This window comes from Rhamphochromis sp. 'chilingali' (genome assembly GCF_963969265.1).
Source record: "Rhamphochromis sp. 'chilingali' genome assembly, chromosome: 7".
NCBI lineage: Eukaryota > Metazoa > Chordata > Actinopteri > Cichliformes > Cichlidae > Rhamphochromis > Rhamphochromis sp. 'chilingali'.
In genome coordinates this window covers 2,520,816-2,543,315 of record NC_137934.1, presented here as the reverse complement: position 1 = coordinate 2,543,315, position 22,500 = coordinate 2,520,816, and the positions used below count along the sequence as shown (strand labels likewise).

Below are 22,500 nucleotides of genomic sequence, written 5' to 3'. Positions count from 1 at the left end.
GTCTCCCTCACCCTCTCTCTTCCCCCCTTAATGTGCTTTTTGTGTGAGTGGAAAACAGAGCGGTCGTACGCCTCAGCTGCCCATCAAACATTTACATCTTGCGGTGCTTTGGAGTGCAAAAGAGAGAAAGACAGACAAGAAAGAAAAGGGAGAAGGGCGCCCATAAAAGAAACCAAAGCAGGAATAAAAAGACTGAAGAAGAAAACACAGGAGAAACAAACAAGCAGCGAGGGAAAGAATGAAGCAGACAGAATGGGGCAAATTTAGAAAAGACAGACAAAGAGAGCGTAAAAGACGGAGACAGAGACGGGGGAACCGCTGAACCGGTCAAACAGAAGAGTCATTGTCTGACTGCCAGTAGGTCAGAAGATCACCAGCCACTCGTCAACCACAGCAGCAGATACTGCTACCATCAAGGCTGGGATTTATAAGCCCTCGCTATTTAAAACCAGACATTACGCATGAGAAAAAAAAAATGTCTGGGAAAAAAATATGGGAAGTATGTTTGTTTAGTTAGATAATCCTAAAAAGATTGAGCAGTTTGATTTTAGCGCCACCCGCCTAGTTTATGAATCAAAAGCAGCTAATGAAAAGATATTTCTCTGTGTGGTTACAATAAAATCCCCGACTATACCTCGAGAATAAATCATCCATTTTTAGTTGTTGTTGCTTTTTGTTACAAGCTTGGTTTAAACTGTTTAATTGTAACCATCTAAAAACCCATGTCCCAGACTGTTCCCACAAGTAATTCAAATCCAACAACACAGTAATGTTTCTCTCTAATATGATCACTCTGTCTGATTGCACAATAACAGAGTTGCCTTTTTTGGCGACCGGGAGACACGACAGACTCCATGCTTGGAGTTGTTTGAATGGAAGGAGACCCTAGCTGGCAATTCCTGGAAAAACATGATGAACAGATAATGGTAAATAAACATCCGATCTACTTCACAGCTCCACCAGCCTTTCTGTTGCTTTTATAGTGCCGGTTTTCATCCGTTATGACAAACTGTGATGAAACAAGCAGCACTCCAAGAGGGCGAACCTCCACCAAGACTCTCGGGGCAGTATTTACTTTTAAGGGAACAGCATTGGATCTCGTATATAGAAATGAGTTCTGCATGCATTTCTAATTTTGATAGAACAGCAGCAGTTTAATGTCCTCGTAAGTGGATTTCAGGCCCATGTAGAGCAAAATTCAGTATTTTGGTCAAAATAACCCAAAATGTGATGTCCACATATGTGGGCGCCAGGTCCTAGGAGGTTAAAGAAGGAATTTCCATATATGAGTATCATTTCTGAAATGTTGCCAATACAAACAAAAGCAGCAGAATTTGGAGCACATTTATTTATTTATTTTAAAAAAGACGTTTTATGAACGTTTGACCTTGTTTGACATTGAACAAGATGTACTGTGATACTCAGAGTCCCCATATATCATTTTCTACATGTTGTCAATACAAACAATGGCTGTAAGAAACATGGTTATATATATATATATATATATACACACACACACACACACACACATACATATATATATATATATATATATATATATATATATATATATATATATATATATATATATATATATATATATATATATATAGCATTATTATCACTTGTTATATGCTGGTGCACCACACTTGTAAGAATCAGTTATATTTGTTACCAGTTTTCCACCAGAAATCATTATGTTGACTGTTGAGTGAAATTTTAGTGGATTGCTAACATGACCCCACTCTACACTCCTACAAAGTTTTACCACAATTTACTCAAAAATCTACTGTGTTTGCAGACAGAAGGAATGACGCACGCATAACCTCTTTGGTCACAGCTATGGTTATGTTGGATAATCATCAAATCTAGCTTTGAAAGAAGGCAACTGGACTTTTTTTGAAGACGTCTATGCTCTCATCCAGTAGCGGTTTTAGATACGGGCGACACGGGCGGTTGCCCGGGACAGCATCGTGGTGGGGGGGCGGAATCACGGGCATCGGCAAAAAAAAAATAATAATAATAATTCCTCGTACTCATGCTGCTCCGACATCAGCCAGCGCATATTGGGAATGCCGTAGGCACCGATCGGTTTTCTATCGCCCATTTGCTGGGAGTAAGGGCGCCCTCCGTTTGTGAGGTGCACCTGCTGCTTGCGGCACAGAGAGGAGAGGGAGGGGCGGATTCTCTGGCTGGCTGGAGCAGCATCTGGCAGAATAAAACTAAATAAAAACAAACCAACAAGCACGAAAACACCAGACATCATGATACAGACTTATAATTTGCACCGATGTTTTTTCGAAATTCTATACGCGAAAAGTGAGCGCGAGAGCCCTCGGTGCGCCTGCTCGCTGCTGAAGTCAAAGTAAACTTTATTGTCATCTCCGCTACATCCAGTCCAGGATATAGAGAGACGAGACGACGAGGCTGCAGTTACAGCAGTGCAAGTAAACAAACAATAAATATAAGAACAGTAAGAAAATAAATATACACTTTAGGACTCGGGATAAAGGGATCAATAACAATTTAAAATTTATAATTTGCAGTTTGATGATTTAAAGTCTCTCACACAACCAGGCTGCTTCCAAATAGAGCACATTTCATTCATAATGTTGTAAATCCAAGCCCATTATGTATTCATGATTTGAATCCTGGGTTGTGTGAAATCCCAGAAATAAACCCTAGACAAAGTGAATCTGTGAACCAGGGTGTAGGTCTGTTAGGTTATGTTGTGGTGATCCTCGGGTTGGAGGACTTGTATTCATACTGGAGTGCAAAATAAAAACCAAGATGGACAAGAAAAGTTCAAAGCCATCAGGTGCTCAGTTTAGAAAAAAGAGAAAAGAGGAGGAGGAGAAACGAGCAAAAGATGCAGGTAAGCAGATGTGTCATTGGATAATGGCAGGTCATCCTGAAACAATCAGAATCAGAATACTTTATTAATCCCTAAGGAAATTATGTAGGTTACAGTTGCTCCAAGAATAAATGGTAAAAATAGCAACAGTAACAGACTAAACTCCAAACAACACATTATGTTACAGATTTTAATATTAATGAGTCTTTGTCAGTTGTTGATTTGTCCTGTTCTCATTGTATGAGGAATTATGATGGCTGCTTGGTAGCTGTTTGCATACTATGCATACTCTCTCTCTCTTCGTGTGTGTGTGCGTGTGTGTGTGTGTGTGTGTGTGTGTGTGTGTGTGTGTGTGTGTGTGTGTGTGTGTCGGAGGAGGAGGGGGGGCGCCAGAGGGAGTGTTCGCCCAGGGCGCCAAACAGGCTAGGACCGCCACTGCTCTCATCCAAGAGTCTTACTGATTTATTGCTTGCTGTTATTTCAAGGTGATATGGCAAACATGTTCTATTTCATGGGGGGAACATGTGGCTCTTTTGGCCCCTATTGCTCCACCTGTGTCCAGTTTGGGCAGGTGATGTTGTTGCAGTGGCATTATAGAGCGTTTCCACAGCTCAGAGAGCAGAGACACTGAAAAAGAAACGATAAACGGCTGAATAATGAGCTGAAACTGGCTATACAGCCGTGCAAAACTCGGGGGAGCTGCAGATTCAGGTGACAATTCTCTGGAGGATCCTCACAACAAGAAACCCCATTCACAGAGTCAACTGAGAGCACCTTAAATTTGCATCTTAGCTACTTTTCCAGTACTAAGAAAACCATTTGAACTTAAAGGTTATTTATATTCTGAGCATATATCTGAGTAAATATTCACCTGTGATAATTATTGCAGTGGTACATTTAGAGCTCACATACATATAGGCATCATTACATAATGACAGTTCTTTGCTACTCGTACGACGGCAGGCGCGCCTGAGCAATACGGATCACCGATTCATCTTATTTTTCTCCAGTATTTCCCCGAGGTCTGGGACAGGTGGGGAGACAATTAGGCCAGTATGAGCAGACAGTAATGCCCTGAAGGATTTCCAGGTAAGGTTTTTGTTCTCCAAGGAAAAACGTCATTGATATTCTGGTGCAGCACGCAGCACATTTTACGTCACGAGATAAAGCCGAACGTGTGATGATTAATCGTCTCGCTGTGTATTTTAATGGCATCCTAACATTTAATGTGTGTGGGATTAAAAGAAAATGAGCATGAAATGAAGTCTGAAACACCTGGTCCTATCCTGGTCCTGGCTGTCAGCTGGCATTTCCATCCTAATTGCCACACCTCCCTCTTTTGGAGATGACTGGTGGGTTTTTTCTCCCCCAAAACGCTCTCTCTTACTGTGTCTGCTCTGCTTTTTGATCTCTTCCTTCCTATTTGATTAAAAGAAAATTTTATTTGTAACTTTCAGAGAATTATAATTAGACAGCAGACAGATCTCTGTGTCTTGCCCGAGGACGCCCTATCATGAATCTGCTGTAAATGCATTAGACTTACGCCTAATTAGTGTTATAGGTGTTGTCGAGTCCCTGGCTCCGGCCCATATGCTGTGGATTTATGAGAACGAACAAGTCAAAGGACACTACTGACGTCTTTAATGATGTCTAAATGAAGCCATTCTCCTTGTTTCTCCCTTCTTGTGCTTTGCCCCTGTACCCACCCAACCCCCACTAATCTCCCTGTGCTCTATACTATACAAGCAGAGAGATAAACAGGCACGAGTCCCCTTTCTGCTGCTGCTGTGTAGGGAGGAGATGGTGAGATATACAACGAGAGGGGGCAAAACAAACAACCGCTGTAATATCTGCATTCAAAATCATCCGTGCACGTATGCACTCTTACACGGACCACAGGTAAAGCTGCACATCACACACATTATTTCTTCTTTTTCTGTCATGCAAACATCTCAGATTGTAGTCACAACACAGAGGGGCAGATTGATATCGAGACTCATTTTTCTTTTTCTTCCTGCATGTCCCACCACAGGGAATGTTTTTAAGACCCGCCCAAGCAGTGACAAGCCTGCTTTATCATGTTACGTCGAATGTGCAACCCATTTCGGTGTCATGCGGTACGTGCTTAAAGGTATGTGACAATCACCCTCCTCTGAAGATGGTTGTGATGGTTTTCACCTTCAAAAATGTCACGAAAAAAAAATAAAGAATTACATCCCCGTCTTCCACCACCTAATTTAACCAGAAAGAGTCACCTTGAGCTCTTGCAGTCAAATCACATCAGCTCTTTGCCTCTAATCCATACATTGCATAACAAAGCAAGTCATCCTTTCTCCTGTAGTCTCTAACCGCTGCAAAACGAAAAGGTAGATTTAGGGTGTGGGTGGGGGCACAAAATAGAAAAAAAAGGATAGAATTAAGGTGTTTATGGGAAGTAGACCCTGTGCTCTTACTGAACTCGGAAAGTCAGACTTCCTGCATCTGGGCTTCTTTATAATAAGATTGACACAAAGAGAAATGCCGTCTGTGTAAACTACACAACGAAATGTAAACAGAGCCGTACTCCGTGCTGTGGATGCTCCAACATATTTGGCATTTTGTGTTGCGCTCGTGTTGTGTGAACATCCATTTCCTCATTGGGGTTGTCAGCCAAAAGAAAAAAAGGTTAAGAACCACCAGGTTGCATAACACACCCAACACTCCCTGCATATCACAGCAGCCATCCAAAACAAGGGCTGATCTGCACGCACACAAATCTCACCCAGGTATGGGGCAGAGACACCACATCAAAATGGAGGACAGGGGAGTCTGCCGAATGTGATTTTAGTCCATTATGTAATCCTCTAACCCAGTAACGAGTCATCCCACAGCAGCCCAGCCCTGATATATTTCTGACCCCATGCTTACCACAAAATTGGTTTCCCTTTTAGAAACCACGGGCTGTTTTTTGTCAGCTCAGTCTCTATACTTGGATTCTCTCACCTTCCATTTTCCCCCTCTTTTCCCCACGTCACGGCATCTCTATTGGCAAATGAATTCCTCCCCGACGGCTACACCCCAGCTCTAACGCTGTCCCTCAGCCACGCTCCCTCATGGGTTTCCCACCAAAGTAAACCCATTAGATCTTCTTTACTTTACTATTCACATCCACATTCAGTCTTTCCCCTAGCTTTAACTCTCTGTCACATCAATCAATCTTAGTCTGCACATTTTCCCTCCACCCCTACTTTTTTATTGCCCACCAACCCACAGGCCTTACCAGGTATGAGCTACAGTGAAGCGTCGCCTCTGTCGGATGCTCTTGTTGACCATCAGCTTGCGGAAGAGCCGCGGGGAGCTTCTAGGGGACAGCTTCGGGGACGTGGCTCCCCTCTTCCCTCCCATGACACCTGGCATCTTGGGTGGCTCCAGCTCCAGGTGCATGTGCTCCTTGAACGTCCGAATGCACGAGTCCATCTCGACGCTCAGCTCGTTGGATGACATCCCTGTGGGCAGACTTGTGCTCTTCTGTCAAATTCTACCAAATTCCGCCCAATTTTAGCCCCACGGGCTCGTCATGTATGCTTTAGTTAGCCCTTCTCTTGTAGACACACTGAACTTTTCCACTGGGTTAAAATGCTGCAGAGAGCCTGAGCATGCACAAACGGTCACTCAGGAAAAGGCCAGCTCACACATACCTTTTTGTTGCTCTGCCTCTGTGCTTTCAATTCTTTCCCTTTTCCCTCGTTCTTCGCGAGTTTTTAGGGATTAGCCAGCCAGCGGTCGTGCCCTCCCGCTCCCTCTCTTCTGTGGCTCGTGCCCTCTGTTTTTCTGCTGGTCTTCGGTTCATCAGAGGCTCTCAGAGGAGCTTCTACAGCTGGGCCACATACAGAAGAATTCCCCTTCTTATTACGGCTTGTCCATCCCTCTCCTGGTCTCTCCTGCTCTCACGCCCCAGTGCCCCCTCCTTCTCCCCGTGTTCCTCTGTCACTGTTGGTGCCTGTTAAGCGAACACCAACTCTTTCTCTCAGTCCATCAGGCGGCTTGATGTTGGAGGATCTCCCTTCATGAAAGATTCAGAGGGACTGAAAAGTGCTCTCTGCCTCCTCCTGTCTTGCTCTCTCTCCATTAACCACTGCTTGACGAACCCCTTTCTTGCAAAACAACCCCCGCCTCACCCAAAGGCACTCCCGGTGTGGCACAGAGTGACTCCCACTATGCTGAGGCTCAAGTCAGATTTCCCTTCACTCGCACACTCAGAGCAGCGAGCGGAGCAGCGCTCAGCACGCAGGGAAATGCTTCACTTGCCGTTTCATTCAGAATATACACAAGGAGCTCCGAGCAGGCACGCAGCGAGTACAAGCCACACCTCCAACGCTGAGGATTGGCTGGCGGCTGTTGTGACGGCAGGCAGGCAGGCACGGTAACAGGTTGCCAGATTTATTATTTATTTTTTGTTTAGCTGGTATTTGTGGTAATGTTGCTGATGGTGTTGTGACCTTTAGCGAGGCAGGCAACTAGTGAGGACATGCCAAGTTAAAAATAAATAAGGACATTTGGAAGGGAGATAAAAGCAAACAGCTTAATGGGGCATCAGTGAAATGAATCATACACACTGCTCAAAGGGCAGCCGATTCAAGTAAACACTCTAAACTACTGCAATTACAAGAAAACATATTGGTGTAAAGCATTCAGTACAATCCATCTAATGTAATCCATCTGTAATTCTGCCTGAACTGAACCAATCCAAGCATGAGCATGTAAAGAGAAAGAACGGACACAGAATAGACACAGTCATAGCAGAAATACATCCACAAACACAAAGGACTACTCCTTGTGGTGAAGAGAGAGAAAAAGAGGGGCAATGCCCTGCGAGCGGAGAGGCGGGGAAGCTGAGGGAGAAAAATCTAAAGTGAACATCAGAGGAGAGCAGAATGGCAGGGAGTGCTGGAAATGTGAGTGCTTGCTCATCTGCTCGCTGGACTGATTTGTTGAGGTTGTGAGTCACTGATGATCCTAAAGCGCAGACGCATGAGGAGCTTTCACACCACATTTTGCCAAGAAAGCCTTTGAAAATAGTCTTCTCGTGCTTGAATATAAGGAAAAGAACACTTGTAGTAATGCGAGACGTTATAGGAGCGCAGCAGGCAGACACGAGGCATTCCCCGACTCATTTCCTCCGTCAGTCTCCTGTTTTACATGGTAGTAGAAATTATCTGACCAGTCTAACACACACATATCACTGGGCTGGGTCTGTGTCCCAGGATTTTGAGCTTACGGTGGTCCCTCACTATAACACAGTTCACCTTTCGTGGCGTTGCTGTTTCGACGATTTTTTGTGTGCAACTTTGTTTTTTTTGGTTTGTTTTTTACAGTGTATGGTGTTCTGCGTCCTGATAGGCTGTAGACCACTGTCAATCAGTCTCGTACTGTGTCTCCTGTACAGTACAGAATGCATTCAGCTTGTCAAATTTACGTAAATCTTCGCTAACAGTGTGGCCTCGTGTTCCATGTTCGGTGTGTTTAGTTTCACTAAACTGCAATAATAATCCCATGTTTCCAGTGCATACAGTCCCAGGCATGTCTGACTGCGAGAGCTATGTGTCAGCCTCCGACGATGAATTAGTACCTAAAAAGGGATCTACTTCAACAGCTTCCAACAAATCACGGTACTTTGAAAAATATAAAAGAAAACTCTTCTCGCTAAAGGTGAAAACAACAAACCCGTATCATCAAATGAGGTAAAAACCCAGCATCAAATGCTAAGAACGAGGTGATACGAGCAGCTGGTGATGTGCGACTCAAATGTAAATAAGTGACTCCACCAAGAGTCCCCGGAGCACTCGCTCCATATAACTGGAAAAGCAAAGGGTGGATGGAAATCACCGATGCAGTTATATGGTGGAAAAGCGAGACTTTAAGCAGCTGGTTATAAAGTCGGACTCCAGATCCAGCAACCAGAGCTTTTAGTTTTATCATGTGATGAAGGAGGCTGCTCAAGAGTTACAGGGCTAAGTCACTTTGGTTATTGAAAGCTGCTATAAAACACCAGCAAGGCTACTTTTGTGCTTACATTTCATTTTTCCTGCCTCGCTGAATATAATGCTCTGTCACTACAACTGCACTGTAATGAACGCGCCGCTGCTGCCACCTTATTTTAATAGATTTAGACTTAAATTTAGAAAATGTGTCATCACTGGCAGTAGCTCATTGGAAAGGGATAGAAAATGTCCTTCATTCACTTGTGCTTTACTCACTAGCACTTGCATATTACACTTAAATGCTGCTCAGTGCAAGTATCAAACATTCAGTATTTTTTTTTTTATCACCAGTTTTTGCATACATTTGCATCCAAAACTGATTTTTAGCCTCATCTTTGCAGATTGGTGAATCTCTGCTCACCTGTTGCCAGTTAAACCAGTTGAAAACTTTCTCCAGCAGTTTCCTGTTTTCATATATAATATATTAATATCATATATGAATACATTAATGCTAATAAAACAATGAAATTGTTGTATAATTGTGTTTAGCCAACATGAAAAAAAACCCTAAAGGAATAAAGTTTAAGAATATTTTGTACTGGTGCTCATCAGGGAAACAAACTGCTGAAAAACATACTACTGTCTGCACACAGATACTATTTTTCAGAAGTGATTGGTTGGTAGGCAGGGATTTCTGCCCTGGTGATCTCTAATCTCAAACATAACCTTCCACAACATTCCCCAGCAGGTAAGGTCTACCGCATATGTTACCAAAAACCACCTTCACAGCACAAGAAACCCAGGGTCAGTCCTGCTTCATAGTACAGGCCTCTGGGCACTGAATAAAAGTGGTATATCTCACAATGTATCTTAATAACCAATAACATCCAAAGTAGTTAGTCAGTCAACCAACTGATGTTGTAAAGTTGTTTTGCCATAGTTCTTAAAAACTGTTTTTAACCTTCTTCTCATCTTTGAAATTTTGCTGAACCTCAATCGCAGTGGCCAGCATGGATAAATGTATATAATTAGCTAGTCCTGAGTCCCAATGAGGTATGGATTCCAGATCCAAAGCTAATAAAGTCACAGATAAATTAGAGACTTCTGTGATTTCATGGTATGCTCGATCTGCAGCTGGACTTTTAGTAAATATTAAATTTCATCTATTTTTTAAAATACTTTTTGAAGCATTAGATTTAGCTTTAAAATGCTATATTTTGTTTATTATCAAAGTAAACTATATTTACTTTGATAGCCTCGCCTCTGTCAGCGCGCCCCAGGGCAGCTGTGGCTACAATGTAGCTTACCATCACCAGTGTGTGAATGTGTGCGTGAATGGGTGGATGACTGAATGTAGTGTAAAGCGCTTTGGGGTCCTTAGGGACGAGTAAAGCGCTATACAAATGCAGGCCATTTACCATTTAATTTCATCAATTTGCACAAACACGGGTAGGACTCAAAAAGGCATGCTATGTTTACAATATACTGCTAACATGCTAACTTAACATTGTTACGTTTAGTTGGCATTAAGTAATTAATACAAAAATTATTTAGGGTAACTTAAATCAGCTCTATAAATATAAATGCAATAAAATTGTGGTATTATTATTAGAATGAAAATGCAAAGTTTAAGTATCTAATAATCAGAAATTACCATAACAGAGCAATCCCATATGGTAAAAGATTTCCATTACTTATAGTTTAATTATAGAGATCAGATATGTTTTGCAGCTTCATACTGATTTTTTCATTCAAAATTAATGGTTCTTTTGATAGCAAAGGATGCTAATCCATAAATTAGCGGACAAGGCAGAAGGTTAGACTCATGAACTGATGCCCCATCAATTACTGTTTAAACTTCTATGCTTAGCTATCTTGCACATATAGAGTAACTGTTGACTGACAGTTACTCTTCACACCTGCCGGTTCCTCCTGAGAGATCCATGCCAATGGTGGAAAGAAAATAAAGAAAAATCAAAGAGACCTGCACACAAATCTTAAAAATGACTGCTGGCTCTTGCACATTAGCGCATTTCAAAACAGAAGAACTGGGAGCCAATGCTAGGAGAAAGATTGAAAGAGATTTAATTGAAGAGTAACTGGGCCATTGGATTCCATGTTAAACTGGATTTCACATCCTTGAGGGCTTAAATGAAAGCACTATGATCACAGCACAGGAGGACCTGAGACACAACAGCCCCTGCAGCAAGTTGTAATTACCACAAAACTATATGTGAATATCTTACATTTAATAACCTTTACACATTTAGACCTACGGGCAATTTAGTGTTACCAATTAACATAACCGCACTAACTGCATGTCAGGACTGTGGGAGGAAGCTGGAGCACCCAGAGAGAGCCCACGCAAGCACGGGGAGAGCGTGCAAACTCTACACAGAAAGACCCCGCCCTGCGACAGACTGCCAACCTGTCCAGGGTGTACCCTGCCTAAGACAGCTGGGACAGGCTTCAGGATGGATGGATGGCATTACACTGTAAATTGAACTATTTGTCAAAAAGTAACTTGGCTGCCTTGAAAAACAGAACAACATGTTTGGTTGTAGAGCTTAAGATTTCCATCCAAGCTGTTCACAGTAGTATTTCAGTGCCGTTGCAGCGAGGTTTGTACAGGATAAAGCTGATTAGGCTAATTTCTCAGTGTTGTTATTAGTTAACTCGGCTTATCATTTTAGATTAAAATAACTCCCATACATACATATGTGTCAACTGAACATTTTCAGTTTAATGAAGGTGCTATTTCTAGGCTTTCTAGATTCCAGGTTATTTTAAATTGAACTAGCTTGTTATTGTTTATAGCGTCAATTTGAAGTCAATAAATGCAGTAGTCGGGTTTTTTTGGTTGCACAGAACCAGACAGTAGAAAAACTAATCTGGGGATTACTAGACATTAAGTTTTATTCTCCAAGGCCATCAGTGTCTAATAAATACATAAATAATGTGATTATCTGCTGGTATACAGACAGAGCTATTAATAAAGAATTTACAATTTAAATTCTTTGTTTCATCTTTACATTTATGAGCAGTTCTTGTTTTTCATCATGAAAAAACTTAATCTCTCTCTTTTTTTAAATACTGATCAAGTAATTTATAGATGTGTCTTTGGCCTAAAGGATCCTGGGAAGAGTGTTTTTCACACATCTTACTAAGAGTGTGATAAAATGCATTAAAACAAAAGCAGCCCTAAGGCTCCGCTTTGCTTTACTTCTCTTTTCAAACTGTGCCGACTTCGGTGCTAGGATAGCTGGCATATTTGCTGCTGCAACAGTTTTTACAGATGGAGACGAGCTCTGATTGGGATCAGTGCTTTTCTAGGATGAAAATAAATGAATACATTCATGGATATGCTGTTATGTATCCGCCTGACATCCAGCACAGGCTCCAGCCCCAGCGTGACCTTGGTTTGATGCACAGTCAGGAAAATGGATGGATAGATACTGACATGTTTCTGTTCATATATTTTTAACTTGCTAAATTAGTATTGGCTTAATTTTTTCCAAGTATACTTTCCCCTCAAACCCCTATCTGTCACTCTGCATAATTCACAGCGTATAAGAAAGACGCCTCTTCTCGTCCCATGCACCTTTACTCACTTGGTTTCCCACAATGAGACCCTGAGCTAGACAATATTAGAAGTGTGCTGCCAGGGAAGGAGGTCTTACACGAGCGTAGGGGTCAGATAATTGTAGTACAGGTTGCAAGGGATGTATTTAGGTCTTGAGAAAGCTCTTGATGTCGTTCCTCAGGCTACATAAAACCCTCTTTTCTTTATTCCCCCTGTCACACGCCATCTCTCTCACATTAGTGAAAACAATCCTGCATTGTGGCCTAGATTTACAGAGCTGTAGCGCTACACAAAGGTTTACGGTACGAGAGATTCAAACACAAAAAAGCAGATAAATGTCATGTGTGAAAAAGCATGAAAGGTAATTTGAAGTTACAGCAGTGGACGGTTGAAATGAAAAAAGGAAGTCAGAAATAAACATAAAAAGAAGGACGAAAACAACAATATGAGCCTAAAATAATCTAGAAAGAAGGCTGAACAAACAGTATTATTATTTGAAGGTGACATTGTTGCACATTCCTAGATAAGAGTGAAAAATAATATCCATGACAGATTTCTCTCTGGGATGTTTGAGTATAAGCAGACAGATTAAAAAAAGGAAAAACTCCATGTCTCTGTCACTTCACAGCTTAACAGACTAGAATATTCTCAGGTTTAATTCTCAGCCAGACTCGGACATGAGAGGATTGCCATGTAACAAAAACCTGTCAGAGTATCTGAGGTAACTACACAAGCGTTTTTATTCCCTCTGGCAGTGAACAAAAAACCTGATGAAACTGTGCGTGCACGACTTGTACATGTTTACAAATAAGTATGTATAACATTTAACCAGCTACAAAAAAAGGATGATTAATCATCAGAAGCATGTTGAATGTTCCACGCGCTCTTCCTGGAGGTAACTGAATTGCTGGAACTACAGCCACAGTGCATAATCTGCCTGCCTTCATCTGTTGCTTGCTAAAATGAAAAGTGCAAGATCCAATTTCTGCCTCCTGGCCGTGATGATCACCAGCACCCACACAAAAGCCGTCTGGGACACCAGCGTAGAGGGCAGTGCTCAAAACACATCACACAAAGAAAGTACACCGAGTGCAGACAAGTCATAATCTGGCCAGCGACGCTGTGACACGATGGGGAAAAAATAGAAATAAAAAATAAATATAGCTCCAAATCAAGTTTAAACAGACTTTCAACATGGAAAATTTCACTCATTCTGGGAAAACCTCTGTCATCATACATCACAAATACCACTGACTTAACTTTAAACAGCTAAATGCACTATGCAGAATCAAAGTATTCTATTAAGAGAAGATGTATAAGCATCCATCACTGATAGAAGTTATAGCCATGCAAGTACAGTAAAAATTCAAAGCATAAAAAAATGTGTAGCATGGTAAAACGTCTTATTGCACTCTAACTGGTAAAGAAAGAAATGCATTGCACGGTCTTTTCAAACAGAACTACGCAGACCTGCAGGCTCTGTCGATCCATTGTGAACTTTCTTTTGGCCAATCATTACCTCAGTCATCAGACCACAAGCAACACAAGGCAAAATATTTGACCAGAAAACCCATATTTTAAACATATGTGGTCACTGTGAAAGCTTCAGGAGAATTTGTCCCATCATGAAAATTGCACACTAGTTTGGTGCTTTATCATATTTCATCTCTGGTGCAGACACCCCTCACCTTCATGCAAATTAGTCAGCATACAATATGTAATGAACACAAAACAGCTAATCACCTTTCTTATGCTCAACTTCACATGTCACAACTCTGGCATCCTTAAATTGCCCCCAGTCATCACCTTTTCAGCTGGGATGCACTAAGTATCACAGCTACAGTTACACTGAAGGGGAACTAACGTGCTTTCCCTCGTGCGCTGTCACATGTTTAATGTTACAGTGGTGGAGGCTCGCATTAACTACTTACTTCTTTTAGTCAAAGGAAGGAGAAATCATTATCACTCAATCACTCCCACCTGCTGATCAAACCTTATTATTCAGGGGTGAAGCCAATCAGAAGGGCATCAGCTTAAAGTAAGGGTGGCCTAAAGGGAGAGCAGCTGGCAGTGGATGAATATGAGGGGCTATACGAGACAAATGGGGATTATTTCGAGGTATAAATCATACAAAGCTCCTTTGCTAAGATCCAAGAATGAAAATGAGGTGCAAATGAGCGTAATAGGCTCTCTTTAAGGTCTGATGCTGCACACATATTCATGCATAAGACACAAATTTACTGTAGCTCCCATCTTCACAAGCAGAGGTTCTTATGCGCAGTTGCACAAACACACACAATTTCAACAATCAATGCACGAGGCACTCGAAGCTTGAAAATAATTGTGCACATCAGCAGGAAAATAATTAAAATCCCAAAATAACTTCTTGCTCCCTCCTCCTCCTCGTAATCACCGAGAAAGGCACTTAAATAAGTACGAGTGGAACGAGACAGGATCAAGAGGAGGGATGGGGCAAATTGTTGTTGACTTGGATTTAAAATTGCACTGCAGACAGATATACATAGAAACATGTAAACACATACAATACACAGTCGCGCACACATCCACCAGCTCATGGCTTCACAGGGGGAGAGAGTAATCTGACTTGAGGAAGGTTGTGCTGACCGCAACATTTAGGGAGCATAGCGTAATAGCTTTTAGAAGAGAAGAGAGCCGGGAGGGAGGAGTACACGAGGGAAACACGTCTGCCTCTGACACCAAGGTTACTGACAGCTGACACACGCCTCACCTGCTGCAAAGCCTGTGGCTGCAGGAGTGGACTGTGCTGCCATCAGTAAAGTCGCTGTTAACAGAAACAAAAATAAATGCAGTAAATATCTACAGGATGTTCAGAGCCGTCAAATTCAAAAGAAAAACAGCAACAAACGTCATATTTTGAATTCTCTGCTGGAGTCATTTATTACAATCGTTCCAAACAATATAACATCAGGTGTTTCGATGAACATCAGATCACAAATGTCCAAAATGGTGTAAACTGGGTTACAAACATTTAACCATCCAGTGCACCGAATATCTGCATTTACACGATGTTTGCTCTTTAATCTGCATGTGTGCATCCAGCTAGAATCAACACACTGCACTCTGCTGGTTACAAGAGAAGGTACAACACTTTTAAACACGCAGTCATGTTAATCCACAAACGAGGACGTTGTACATCAGCATCCACATGCAGGGCTTTGTTTGATGTTTCAGAGAAAAGCGGCCTGGACTGTTGGTTTAATACATCGGTGTCGAACTCCAGTCCTAAAACGTTTCCATGTGTCCCTGCTGCGACACACCTGAATAGCATAACTAAGTCATTAGCAAGGCTCTGTAGAACTTGACTGCATGCTGAGGCGGCAATTCATAAATGAATGAACATTTTTTCAAAAACTTACATTCATTTAAATGTACTTGAGTACGGTTAGGGGGTTGCCACCTCAGCATGCACTCAATTCTTGCTAAAGACCAATTAACTTTCTTCAGGTGTGTTGCAGCAGGGACACATTTAAAAGTTTACAGCGGCCCTCGAGGACTGGAGTTCGACAGGTTTAACAGCTGAATAGTTTGCCTTGGATACTTTGTTACATCTCTCCTGATCATTTGTATTGTCTATATTTTTTCAGCATTTAACATATCAATAAAATTAGACTTGCAGAGTTCCCAACAGACAGTTTTAATAGCAGAAACATTACTTCATTTGTATAATACAAATATTACATTTTTCAACTGTTTACAGTACTGTGTGAAAGTCCCAAGCCTGCACCAGTCTGCACCGAACAGACCCATCTTAAAGTGTATTTTTAGGAATTACTGGCAGCTTGCCCCAAAATCAATGATCCCAAGAACAGTGCCAATGCAGTAAAAGTATTCCATAATAGGAAAACACATACAGGAACACTATCAGCCGTGGATTGGCCTCACCAGAGCCCGGACCTTTTTTTATGCTTTTTATTTATATCTGTGTTTGCAGATTTTTTTAAAAACTGCTGCACTTACTGTATTCCCCACTTGTCTAGCAAAATTAGAATAGACATGAGGCGTGGCTGAAACTTTATCTGCGTGTAAAACTGGAGAAAGTTACAATCTGTTGTTATAAACACAGGGACATGTGCTCTCTGAGAGAAACAAATCATTGTAGCCACATCGAGCCCTCCGTCACCTACAACTGTGTCGACTCACTATGGAGCAGCACACATACGCATCCATACACCACACATAAACACATACACTTAAATTCAGTGCCAATCATTGCTAATTAGCAGCCGCCTTTCAACATCCATTTATCTGAAGAGAAGTAAGCACTAGGCAACTCATACTCAAGTGTGCCTTAACTGGATTTATCTCTCCTAACATCAAACTCACTGAGAGTACTCAAGTAACGAGCCAGTAAGGGCTGATTGGCCAGCTTAACAAAAGTGTATCTGAATTTAACACAACAGGCTTCCAACCAAAACCCAGCCACACGCCGTTTGTGTACGTGTCATCTGAAACTGCACATTGTGCCTCCTGCTGTGAACGAGTGCCCGGTGTGCACCAGAATGCACTTTCTCTGTGGGCCGAGTGCATGAATAATGTAAAGAGGCAGCATCATCTTCATCAGCGTTAATGGGACATGAAAAATCACACACTGATGCAGAGAGGTTTCTACTCTCTACAGCTGAGGATTCATTTTGCTGATGCTTGTCTGCAAAGATTAGTTATTCAACCCACATTTATATAACACTTAAGCAGAGCTTGACTAGCTTTAAAAATATGTGTATTATAAAATATAAAATATGTCATTAACCTCGAACTTCAGTGCCATGCATGTATTTATTATCAGCTCATTTTAATCAAAGGAACTGAATCATCAACTAGAAGGCAGATATGTATGTAGAGGTTATGTAGAAGTAATCCTATTACTTACACAGAAGTACTGATTCCACACTGTAAAGCACATTTTTACCTGTAAGAGCAACTAAATGTAGCTTAAAGTGATGTTAAAGTACTAAATGTATAACAGTGTAACAATAAGTAACAACTGATTGTAATTACTTTGTATCAGACATAAATAAATGATAGTTTTAATCCGCCTGTCTATTTTCTTAACCACTACTTTCATTCACAGGGGGCTGGAGACCATCTCAGCTCTCATTAGGTGTGAGGTGGCGTGCACCACGGACAGGTCGCCAGTCTATCGCAGAGGATGCTCACGGAGAGACACACAGCCCTTCGTGCTCACACTCGCACCTGATTTACAGCCATATTGCATGCATGACTGTAGCACCGTGGGAGGAATGCTGCAGTCCCACACTGACAGAGCACGCCAACTCCACAAAGAAGGTGGAGTCAAACCCAGAATTACGTGATTAAGGACAGCACGAACCATCTGCTACTCGATGATTGAAATAATGAATCGAGCTGTTGATCCTTTTCTCAATATGACAAACTGTAAGCATGAATTACTGTCTTATCTGTGTTGAAGGAAACCAAACAGTTGTTGGATTTTAATATGTTATAGTTTAGTCTTTATTATGGAACTAGATCACTGCCTTTCTGTGACACGAGTCAGTGTGGAGGCATTACAGACTCACTCACTGTGTAAATGTGGAGTTCTGTCACACTTAGACCAATGTAACCTGAAGAGCAACAAGAGCTCGCGTGTTCATGCCAGATGCCCCAGAAACATGTTCATTAACCCTTCCCTAATGCACAAAACCCAAAGTCACCCATAGCATATGTTGCAAGAGCTACTCCATTAACATATAAGACAAAATGTTCTCATAGTATTCTTCCTGTGAGATTAACATTAACTGTACACCACCTTTGTTTCAGCCCACTCACCATTCAGGATCCACCGGTGTGATGTCTATCCTGGGAGGAGCTCCAAACGGCAGGGATGTCGGCCTCGTCATGATCTCTCCGTCAGGCGTCCGTGACCTCTCCCCCTGACGCCACGACAGCGGGGGTAGCTGCAGGTTGCCCGAGAAACGCCGTCGTCCTCGGCGCAGGTCGACTCCCAGAGTGCAGGAAGGGGAAGTGAAAGACTCACTGAGGCAGCAGTCCGGAGGCTCTTTGCTGTCCTGAGAAGAGAAAGAAAGAACAACAATTAAAAATACAGATTAAAAAAATTAAAGCAAGATAAAACATTTTCTCTACTAAAAAGACAAACAGAGCAAAAAGAAATTAAACTTTATCACCAACTCACAAACCTGTTCTCGCCAGTTCATCACATGTTTGCCCACTAAGTGGCGCCATAGCCTTGTTTTTGACTAAAACTCAAATCTATTACCATACAGTGGATCGGTGACCTGATACAGCGTCTGCATTCTAAGAAAGAAATAAGTATCACAAACAAAAAAACTCGACTGTTTAAAAAGAGTGACAAACGTGTCAGTTTCCATATTTCTAATACTCACGTTCATTTAAAACAAGATCAACGCAGCTGTTTATTCTGTGAACATTTACAGTTTCACTCATTCTTCCTCTGAAGCTTCAGCTCATCCACTTTATTTACAGACATAATTTGTCTTATTACTGTAGCGTATGCCGTCTGTAGTGAACTGATTGCACGGCATGTAAACCATGTTTATGTCTCAGCTGCACTGCCTAATAGTAGCTCTGAAAGCCATGATAGAGCCTGACGAGTGTTAATGAGCAAACGAGAGAGAAAAACTGAGCATGTGCTTAGATTTTCTAGCATGCACATCAACTATGCAAACTCACAGGCTTCTTCATTAGGTACACTTGTTCAACCGCTCTAGAGCGGCTCTTCCTCAACCTCCTCCGACCACAGGTACAACATGCCCAGGACCCACTACAGTTTGCATACAAGGTGGGTGTCGGAGTGGAGGATGCCATCCTGTACCTCCTACACAGAGCCCACTCACACCTGGATGGGGGAAAAGGCACGGTCAGGATCCTGTTTCTTGATTTTTCCAGTGCCTTTAATACCATCCGGCCCTGTATGCTTCAGGAAAAACTGAACAGGATGGAGGTGGACCCCTGCCTGGTGGCTTGGATCTCCGACTACCTCACCAACAGACCACAGTACGTCAGGCTGAAGGACATCACGTCTGACACAGTGGTCAGCAGCACAGGAGCACCACAGGGAACTGTGCTGTCCCCTCTTCTCTTCACCCTGTACACCTCTGACTTCTGCTACAACTCTGAATTATGCCATATTCAGAAGTTTGCAGATGACACGGCCATCATGGGGTGTATCTGGGATGATCAGGAAGAGGAGTACAGAAGTCTGGTGAGGAACTTTGTCGCATGGAGTCACACAAACCACCTGCAACTCAACACCTCAAAGACTAAGGAACTGGTTGTGGACTTCGGGAGGTCTAGAGCAGGTCCACTGCCGGTTCAGATAGAGGGGGAGGAGGTGGAGGTGGTCAACAAGTACAAGTACCTCGGGCTGTGGGTGGACAATAAACTGGACTGGTCATGCAACACAGAGCACCTGTATAAAAAAGCCCAAAGCCGACTGTACTTCCTCAGGAGGCTGAGGTCTTTTAACATCTGCAGGAAGCTCCTGAGGATGTTTTACCAGTCGGTGGTTGCTGGAGTACTTTTCTATGCTGTGGTGTGCTGGGGGAGCAGCACAGCAAAGAGGGACTCATGCAGGCTGCAGAAACTGATCAGGAGGGCTAGCTCTGTGGTCGGCATGAAGCTGGACACTCTGGTGACAGTGGCAGAGAAAAGGACATTAAAGAAACTGATGGACATTATGGACAATGCCAGGCATCCTCTGCACACGGCCATAAACAATCAGAAGAGTCTGTTCAGTGACAGGTTGCTTCTCCCCAAGACAAGAACTAACAGACTTAAAAACTCCTTTGTCCCACACGCCATCAAACTGTTTAACTCCTCTCTGGAGGGGAGAGGGAGGGGAAACAGGAGGACAAAGGAGGGGAGAACAACTAAGCTGTAGTGCCTCTTCACCTCACTGTACAATACCTTGTGCAATACTTTTTGTAAATAGTCAACAGTGCAATAGACTCAATACTTGAAATGTGCAATTCACTTGTATTTTTATTTTTTATTCCTATTTATTCTATTTATCCCCTTTGTATATTTTATTTATATTTGTCTCTGTATTTATATATGTGTGTGTGTGTGTGTGTGTGTGTGTGTGTGTGTGTGTGTGTGTGTGTGTGTGTGTGTGTGTGTGTGTGTGTGTGTGTGTGTGTGTGTGTATATATAACAGTTCTGTAACTGTAACTTTGGTCGTTGCTGTGCTTTTTTTGGAAGTCGAATTTCCCAGAGGAACCCACCCGAGGGATTAATAAAGTTCTATCTTATCTTAACGCAAATCTAATCAGCCAATCACCTGGCAGCAACTCAGTACATTCGGCTATGTAGATATGGTCGAGCTGCTCAAGTTCAAAGTGAGCATCAGAATGAGGAAGAAAGAGAACTTAAATGACTGAATGCAGCGAGGCTGTTGAGTGTCAGACGGGCTGACGTCGTTCATAAACTCGTGATCTACCTGGATTTTTCCACACGATCATCTCTAAGATTTACAGGACGATTTGGAAAAAGAAAATACTCAGCGAGTGGCATCAGCTGATGACTGCTTCGAGCTCAGTGGAAAGCAACAGCAGCTCAGCTGTTACAACTAAGGTGCAAAGAAGACATGTGGAACCTTGAAGGATACCAGAACAGAAGACCACATCGTTCAGGAAGCTGAGGCCGCAGGCTCACCAAAACTGAACGACAGAAGACCGGAAAAACATTTCCTGGTCTCTCAGTTCCTGCTGTGACTCTTTCATGGTGTGGTCAAAACACGAAACGAGGATCCATCCGATCTTGTGTCAGCTGTTCAGGCTGCTGCTGGTGTAATACTGTGATTCTGAAATACTATGTAGTCATATTTAACTGCCTGCTATTCTCCTCCGTCTTTGTCGTCTCAACAGCTTATGTTTACGCTTTTGATATCCTCTGACATATCTGTCAAATATCTCACACACCTCTCAAGAAATTTAGTTTATTCTTGATGTTAACAATCATTCAGTTAAGTTAGATACTTCCTCTCTTGTTTCCTGAATGTTTTATTTTGTGTCTCCCACTCAGGTAGCTGAAGGTAGCAGCTAAAACAGCTGTGCCTAAAACACCACCTAGCATCAACACATCATGCGATAAGAAGCAGCGGCATGTATGGAAACCACCTGCACCTGGAACACACAGAAGATCCCACACATGCCACGGTGACGCTCAATTATCCCGTACCACAGCCAAATTATGGGCTGTCTTGATCTCTCATGGCTCGGCTAATGTGAGACATTTTAAAAAGCGGAAATATAAAGTGTGACAAGTCATGTCAGTATTTACCGACCTGTTTACCACCTCTCTTCTTGGCTAGCTGCCTCCCTCTGCCTACGCGTGGCTTCTATGCATTACCAAGCTAACAACGCATCGCTAGCAGCGCTACAACCTCACTTCACTGCACATTTACTTTTAGCAGCGTGGGCAATGACTTGTTTTCCCCTTGTGGCTTCCAGGAGCCCAACAAATCCTGATTGTTCAATCAGTGCTAATGGCAAACAAGGATACTGAAAGCTTGATTTAGCTTCTGTTTCTCCATTGTGTAAAAATCATCTCTTTGTTTTGCTATTAGCAGTTGTTCATTTTTCATTTGTGTCTGTAAACTTTACCCAGCTGGGTTCAGCTCGTTATATTTAATTCTTATCCTGCTCTAAGAGCTGTCGCTTGGTGCACTAATTACTCCCGAATGCAGACTGGTCTTCATCTAAGTCACATTTAGAGACAAACACAACTAAGCTGGAAACACCCCAAACAGTTTTACTCTGCAAGTCTTAATTGAACACACTGGATGAGTGAACTCACAGAGTCTGGCTTGTTATTACACCAGGAGAAGTAATTTGGGACAATTTATCAAGATAAAACGGATCTTCATGTCTTCATTGAACATCCATCTTCACATCATGCTGCAGCAGTTCATTTGGTCTATACCTGTATGCAAAAAATACACTGCACCCTAAGTGTCTGCAGGACACTGCCCCAGTTTCATGGTTTCCTTCATGTCCTCCACTTACACCATTGTTTTTATTCAACATTTATTTTCCCTACAATCTACGCAGAAACACTTACATTAG

At 42.3% G+C, this 22,500-nt stretch overlaps 1 protein-coding gene across 4 annotated transcripts in view; it reads right to left on the bottom strand.

The window, feature by feature from the left end:
* Nucleotides 1-22,500, bottom strand: part of pde4ba (phosphodiesterase 4B, cAMP-specific a) — a 177,357-nt gene that overhangs the window by 127,062 nt on the left and 27,795 nt on the right. For 2 of the 4 annotated variants that reach the window (XM_080887380.1, XM_080887379.1), the window contains exon 2: nt 18,224-18,462. In XM_080887380.1, the coding sequence (XP_080743506.1) occupies nt 18,224-18,462 (239 nt within the window). Of the gene's footprint in view, nt 1-6,113; nt 7,068-18,223; nt 18,463-22,500 lie in introns of those variants that run through there. The other 2 variants (XM_080887382.1, XM_080887381.1) reach the window with 2 other exon arrangements.